Consider the following 8,139-nt stretch of genomic DNA (forward strand, 5'->3'; position numbering starts at 1 on the left):
GCCTCACTGTTACCTCGGACCGGTGCACCGTCCATGATTTCATACTTCGCCATGGTGTCGTTCTCGTGGTAGACGTTTGGCCCTGTGCCAGTTGTCTCCCGCTTGATGATGTCAATCTCCATGTGTTTGATCTTAATCCTCACCAGCAGGAAGTATATCTTCCCGACAATCACATCTTTAAGGTGATACCTGCAAGCAAATGGCAAGATCTGTCAAAACCAAACACTTGTTTTCCCGCTCTTGTGCTGAATACTTTGATTCCCTCAGGGAAATTAGTTCGTAGTAGTTGCAGTTGCTCACACTCAAATTCAAGGTAGTCAGTGAGTGTATAAAGTAACAAAGCTACATTAAGAAATAAATAAAAAACGTTAAGTAGAAGTGAGATTAGGTGAAAAAGAGTTTTAAATGGATTGTACACATTTTGCACATGTAGCTGATAATTTTGACAGTATGCGTGTACTAGTGGTGGGAATCACCAGACGCCTCCCGATACGATATCATCACCATGTGCCACGATACAAGATTGTTGCAACTTCAAATTTTTCCCAATTTCAAATGATGTCCCCAAAAAGAAACTTTGTCAACATCTGTTTCATCTAAAAAGATACACTTTTTATCACTAGCTGCAAAATGGGATTGTCAAGCATTCAAACTGACCAACACATATATAATAAAAGATCGATGCTTTGTATCTGTGTATCGATACAGTATTGCCACTGAAAATATTGCAATACTATGCTGTATTGATTTATTTCTCCCACCCCTAGCATGTACAGGTAGAAACAGGTACAATTAACAGGTATACTTCTGATTCAAAAGAAATAAGTCCTACTTGGATTTATTGTACTCAAACTCTATGTGTAGACAGTCCTCGATCCCCACTTCCATCTTGATGGAGGAGTTGAGCTCAGGGTAGGTGCTGAGTGTGTGCACCACAATGTCCATCTCTTTGCTGATGTCATTCAGTCTCCGGCCTACTGTCGCCCTGAGAAAGTAGCTGGAAGAAAACAAAAAAATATACGTTATTTTTTACAATTTGGTTGAAGGAAACCCATATTTTCGATTTAGAAACTTTTTTTTTTAAAATGGGTCAAATTTGACCCCGAGGACAACAGGAGGGTAATTATTTTCTTTGGATGACCAACCTGTTTTCTCCGGACAAAAACCTATATTTAGTATATTATAATTAACAAATAAAATAATTTGAGCCAATTTATATTTTGGGGGTTTTGGATGCATATGAGCATTTGCGATTTCCTGATTTATACATCAAACTATGTTACACATGACGGTAGTGCAACTTAACAGTAAAAGAACAATAGACTAGCTCAAATAAACCAAATTAACTCAACTGCAATTAACTAGGGTTAATTAAAGAAAAGGCTATCTTGATTACCAGTATGTTAACATGCTAACCACAACATATTGACATGTGTAGAGATAACTTGATAACAAGTATTGAGGTATTACTGTTTTGATGCAGTTGTCATGTCATAATCTGAAGGAGAAAACAACAAAATATCTGCTGTTTGTCATATTGGGCCTTAATAATTAATATTGACTTGACTTACACAAATGCGGAAACAAGTATCGGTGACATCCATGCCATCAGCTGACTGTACGGATACTTCAAAACCAATAATTTAGGAGACTTATCTAACGTAGACTTATTTAAGATGCAAGCTAGTAAAACTGAAAAACCCTTTGCCTGCCAACATGAATGTGGCTTTGAACTATCATAAGCACTGCTATTTAAATGTATGGTGCATGTGAGAAGTCCCTACATAATATATAGATTGCAAATTAACCAGTGCACATAGCAAAGCTTACCGTAATTTGACATTCTGACCGGTGTAAGACTCGTAGGGCTTCTCCACATGTGTGAACTCAAAGTCAAACGTCTGAGACTGTGTGAGCTCCCCTGGCCGGGCCAAGTCTTTCACAAGAGACACAAACTCATGGTGGTTTCCTCTGTCATAGTATAGCTCTGGAAAAAAAAAGACACATTACAGAATTACAGCATCAGACAGCTACAGCGGGCAGTTCTAGACATTCTAATAGAGTTGGTATAAGCCTTTCCTTCAGTGCTGACAGCTGAAAACAGCCAAGATGTGATCTAATGGCAAAAGAAAACTAATAGGTTTGTCTGTGTCTATTGACTATCGTCTAAGTCAAGTCTGTTTTACCTGAGGTACCACCAAGCTAATGAATATTAATAATCTAACTGACTGGTCCACCACAGAGTATCCACGGCAGCTCTAAACAATTGGGTGTGAGGCAGCCTTTGTGTCCACGTTATAAACAACCTCAGTTTTTTTTAAAGACCAACTTAAAGGCTGCCATTTTGCAATTCTACCCTGATCCAAAGTACTTCTTCTTTATCTCGTGACAAATGGTGGGAAACAGAAAAGGGGGAAAGGGAGGGCATCATCACTGGTGAAAAATGTCAAGATGCATTTATGCATGCTCTAAGGGTCTGGAAAGGCCACCGTCAGAGCAAATCCCTACTGTTGCTGGAAACTCAGCTAAACTAGAACATAGATGAAAACAGAACAGAATGTGCCTTTTTAAATGTTGCAAATAAAAGCTGTAGCTACTCTGAATGAGGGACTATCCTTTCTTAATCACGTGGGCCATGAGGCTGGCTTAACACAGTGCAACCTTTGTTGAAGCTGCAGATTTTAAAATAAGTTGTTCCTTTTTTTTTTTTTTTTTTTTTTTTTTTTTACTTTTTCCCAACTAAAAGTTCACCATGTAAAACTGACTTGATGCTTTCGGGACACATCCTGGTTTTGTTATAGAGTTCTGACACAATTGGAGCTATTCATTATTTTGTTATCGTTGGAACTATTCATTGTTTTGTTATATTTAAAAGTTAAAGATTTTATTTATTTAATTTGCTTGATTTACACAGATGCATGAATTTGTTTTTCATTAGTAGTTTATTTGGGTTATTTTTAGTATGTGTTTGGGCTTTTGTTTTGAAAGTAGCAGGTATGTGGGAGGTAGACACCGGTGGGGACTAAAACTTAGGGTGTGTATCAATAAATGCAGTCTAACTTGACTAAAAATCAAGTTGCGCGTATTTTGATGGTGAAGTATTCAGATCCGTGACAGGAATACAACAACGTAAAAACAACAACACTCAACTATCAGTTACGGTCTTGCATTCAAAATCTTACATCCATGTATATTTCGAGGAACCTCTGTGACTTTGTGTGACTGACAATTCCTAAGAGCAGACAACAGGAGCATTGCGCTCATATACGGGGCATTACGGTAGCCATCTCCCCGTCTTGGTAATCCTCCGGATACAGTGTGCCTGTTTGCTCAGGCGGGACAAAAATCATGTCATTTCACACTTGGCATTAAGGCTCTAGCATTGCTACAGGACACTATGTCTTGACATGTGTTGCTCAGGTCCCAAATACGCACAATGCCAAGTGTTAAGTTGTTTGTATGCAGTTCTGGAAAAAGCTGCAAGCTTCAAAGACACCGTTCCGAACAGGCAGTGCACTAGTTAGTACGTAAAAGGCATAGATAGTTAAAGAAATGGACCAACAGATCCCGTTGTTCTGGATGGAGACCAGTGAAGAATATTAGAAGCTCTTTCCTGGTGATGGCTGAGCGTTACTGCTCAGCCGCCAACTGAGCTGGAAGACGTAGATGTGACGTTTGCAAAGTGTCTGAAAGTTGTAACTCTTCTGGTAGCTGTGCAAGAGAAATCTCAATCATTCCCAATCAGCAGAGACGGAGAGGGTAGGTATATGTTAGGAGATAACATAGGCACAGGCTAATTACTGCTAACTAACATGTTAGTTAACATTAGTAATTAACCCTGAACAGCTAACGGAAGTCCAGGCTGTCTACGAGCTTCTCCTGGCAATACGGTGATTTGTTGAGTATGCAACAGCATGTCGCTTGGTCATGACACAATTGTTAGCCTATTTTTCCATAAACGTCTGCTACGGAGCCATAATGTGAGCTACAAGGTAATGGAGCCTTTAATACATCGTCATGTTTCTTTAGAAATAAACAATGGACAAAAAGACTCTTTAAACGCTTCAGATGTGAAGTTATTCACTTTCAAAGTGACGTCAAAATTAATGGGAGTCAATGGGATGCTAACGCCGGGTGATGGCTTCGTAGGATTTAAATGGCGCCATGGGCGCTACGCTTAGAGAGGAGAGGCTGACCCCCTTGGTATAGACAATTAAAGATAAAAAGGTACAGACATATTATCAACAAATTGCACTTTAAGTCTCAGAAGTAATAGTACTCATTGTACAGCTGCTGCCTACTCAACTACTCAATATATAACGGGGCAGTGTAATGGTAACAAATTCCATTTTATAAACTCATAATATGTTTTATGTTATACTCCCACTAGTAGCTTCTACTAGTCACTGTAATTTAACTGTCAGAATAATGTAGTGGAGGTAGTAAAAACTAAATATTTCAATCTGAATTGTTTAGGTAACAGTGATAGAAGAGGTATCAAGTAGTAAATACAGTAATTAGATACAGTGGCTTGAGAAAGTTTACAAACCCATGTTAAAGTTGATTAAAAAACATATGTTTGGAAATTAATCTTAATGCCTCAAATCAAAACGTTTTGGAAAATCCAACCTTTTAAGGACACCAATTTTCATTGTGAATGAATTATGTATTGTACATAAATAAATGTTCTTCCTTAAAATACATCTTCCTTAAAATACACCACCCTATGTTAAATTCCCATAAAGGCAGGCACATTTTTATTTTTAAAGGCCAGTTATTTCATGGATCAGGATACTATGCATTCTGATACATAAATAAATGATGCAAACATAAATGCAGATATTTAAAGACCAAACCCTGCCCAGTCCTTTTGAAGAATGAGCTAAACTTTTTGAATAAGTCACTGAAACAGGTTAAGGATGAAAAAGCACATGATTTGGTTTATTTACTTGAAACTTTTACCTTAATTTGAGATAGCCCCTTTTATTTATTTGTGTATTTATTTTCTATTTTTCTCTTATTTCTTCTTAATGTAGATTTGTTATGTATATGCTCCTATTTTTTGATTATATGCTCGACCAGAGGACCAAAAGTCCCCCTTTTTTAAATGCTTTGTTTGTTTGTTTGTATATTTATATTCTGATGAAAAAATTAAAAATAATTAAAAAATAATTTACAAAAAACACTGTTTAGCGAACGTTTAAAAAATGGGTCAAAGGTCAATGCGACAGCTAGCCAATGGCTGATGTGTCAGCTGAGGTTAGCTTGCGCTCACATCTGTCACGAGACCTGACACTTGTTACAACGGCGGGCCAGTGTAGCTTTCAAGTGTTACACGCCACTCATTACGGTACATTAAATAAACTACACCGTCCGAGTGTTTAGTAGTGTAGTCGGCACCTGCAGCTAGCTCCCTAACATCTCCTTTAATACTTTGGCTACTTCTTTGAGCGGGCTAAGTGAAGAACACAGGCCCGCCAGCCGCTCACCTATCTGGCCAACAAACTCAATCTTGAGGCCGTTGTGCTCCAGCCTCTTTCCCGGGTACTTGAGCGTCACGTTGACTTTCCCCGACACCGTTTCACCGTCGTAGAAAAGAAAATATTTGTCCTTCCTGCCGTCTTCGCTTTTATGCTCAGCTTTCTTTCTCGTTTCGGCGTCATTAAGAACTATATCGATGTCCGCACTCTGACCAAAACCAAAGAAGCTCATGGCTGCTGGTCAGTGAAGCGGTCGCTGGATCCTCCTTGTCTATAAAACAACACACTGGACTTTCTTCTCGTTTTGCTGTAAAACGTCCAGACTCCAGCGCAATGCTTTCCAGATTATTGAATATTTCGAGTTACAACCGGTTGAGTGCGCATGCGTGGACAGTCACGTGAAGGGAAGCTGTAGCCTATTTACCAAAACAATTTATTTTCTTTTTATTCACCTTTTTAAGTCGTGATAAAAAACTACACGGTTAATGCTATACTAGCAATATGAGGTTGAATTATAACAATGCTATCTTTTCTCATTACAATGAATGTGTCTGCTCTCTTTTGGCGCAGCATCAAAAGGCGGAAACTCGGGCTTTGATGAATCATTATACCCGGAGTGCAGCCTTTCAGGTACTCTTTATTATATTAACCCGGAGTACAGCCTTTCAGGTACTCTTTGTTATCTTCACCCGGAGTACAGCCTTTCAGGTACTCTTTATTATCTTAACCCGGAGTACAGCCTTTCAGGTACTCTTTATTATCTTAACCCGGAGTACAGCCTTTCAGGTACTTTTTATTATCTTAACCCGGAGTACAACCTTGCAGGTACTCTTTATTATCTTAACCCGGAATAAAGCCTTTCAGGTACTCTTTATTATCTTAACCCGGAGTACAACCTTGCAGGTACTCTTTATTATCTTAACCCGGAGTACAGCCTTGCAGGTACTCTTTAGTATCTTAACCCGGAGTACAGCCTTTCAGGTTCCCAACATTTTTGGCTTGCAATGTCTACCTGTGACCCCCTCATTATAGGTTATGGCATTAATATGAGTAATAAGCATTTCAAAATGTACGGCTCAAATGTTTCCAACTAAAGAAATGCCATTGTCCAAAAGAAAAACAAATGAAATTTGGCTGGTCAAACATTTACGTTCAAGTCCTAACACAGGGGCCCAACCCCTGCTGCCAAACAGCAGTCTTATAGCTCCATCCAAATAGCTTTCATCAGTTTTTGAGGCAGTTTAAAACAATTTGGCTCCTGCCTGAGTCAGTGTTGTCTATGCTACTGGTGGACGGTACGGGCCCTTACAAAAGCTTTTCAGAGGAAACTGCAAGCAGCACAGAAAAACTGGTGAGCGCCATCACTCTGTTGGAAAGAGTCAGTTGTACAACGTCACAGGTTTCTATTGGAGGATCAAGAATGAACAGCTGTTTCTACACACAGACCATGTGGGTGCATTATGCGTTTAGGGCCCCTCGAGCCACCAGGGGTCCTCATTTTAGGCCATTCTTTTCTTTCTTTCTTGTTTAAGAAATTAAAATGAGCACATCCATGAACTATTTTGCCAAGTACATTGTGTACATGAAAGTGGGAAAAGTCTAATATGTTGTAACCCTTGTGTTGTCCTCCCGGGTCAAAAACAAATATGACATTTTTGTCCCTTTTTCAGATTTTTTTGTTGAGTTTTCACAAACACCACCTTACTACTACTAGTTTTACACTATTGTGATTTGGAATTCATGGTCAAGAACCCTCATTTATATAGAATTAAACCTAATATTTGAGTTAAAAATGCAGAAATCATGAATAATTTTAACTAATAGTTAAGATCAGAGGAACGTACAGATGAGTTTAGTCAGGAATGAAAGTGATCAATTGTATTTGCAAAGAGCGTTGTTAAGAATCCAATTCATTTTTTATTGTAATTTGGTTAAAAAGAAAGCCATATTTCAGATATAGACATTTTTTTAAGGGTCAAATTTGACCCAAGGACACCACGAGTTCAGGCTGTAAGGCAACAAAAAGTAACAAGCTTTGGGGTGACATCGGGTGATGTTGTAAAGGGACATTATATTGTGATGTATAAGTATCTAATAAATAACATTTTTCAGCAGTAAAGAATACAAATAATGCTTTTGTTTGATAAATTGTGTTTACTGAGTTGAGGAACATTTTATCTTTGCCAGCTACTGACAGCCACAAAATTCAAACTAACACAATGATAACACATGGAATACATCTTCCAACATCTTTTATTTGGTCTATTTCCATGTCTACATTCTTACCGATGATTAAAAAAATAAAAAAACAACTTGCCAGCATGTACTTCTAATCACACGAGGTCAGGAGTGCAAGAATATGAATGCTCCATTTGAAATATGCTACATATATGCTCCAAATTTCTTAATTTGTTTGTGGTCTTGTGTGTTGTTTTTTTGTTTTACACATTTGAGTGCCTTTTTATGTGTGACACGTAAGTCATGGTTCTTATAGTTGATAATGGTTCTGTAATATAATATAATTTATGTAACGTTTTGGCCGGTAATGTTTAATTTATTGGGCAATAAAGACAGATTTTTCTGAACATCAATGACATTCAAAACGGTGATGTAGGGGTAAGGGGTAAGGGGTATGGGGTAGGGATAAGGGGTAAGGGGT

At 38.2% G+C, this 8,139-nt stretch overlaps 1 protein-coding gene across 1 annotated transcript in view; it reads right to left on the bottom strand.

Annotated features, from left to right (window-relative positions):
• vps26bl (vacuolar protein sorting 26 homolog B, like) overlaps window positions 1-5,861 on the bottom strand; it is an 11,118-nt gene extending 5,257 nt beyond the window's left edge. Inside the window, exons 1-4 of the mRNA XM_034890755.1 lie at window positions 5,490-5,861; window positions 1,831-1,987; window positions 833-997; window positions 3-189 (exon numbers count right to left, since the gene is read on the bottom strand). Coding sequence (XP_034746646.1) covers window positions 3-189; window positions 833-997; window positions 1,831-1,987; window positions 5,490-5,712 — 732 coding nt within the window. The 5' untranslated portion in view covers window positions 5,713-5,861. The remainder of the gene's footprint in view (window positions 1-2; window positions 190-832; window positions 998-1,830; window positions 1,988-5,489) is intronic.
• Between the last annotated feature and the right edge of the window lie 2,278 nt (window positions 5,862-8,139).

Source organism: Etheostoma cragini, chromosome 13 (genome assembly GCF_013103735.1).
Source record: "Etheostoma cragini isolate CJK2018 chromosome 13, CSU_Ecrag_1.0, whole genome shotgun sequence".
NCBI classification, from domain to species: domain Eukaryota; kingdom Metazoa; phylum Chordata; class Actinopteri; order Perciformes; family Percidae; genus Etheostoma; species Etheostoma cragini.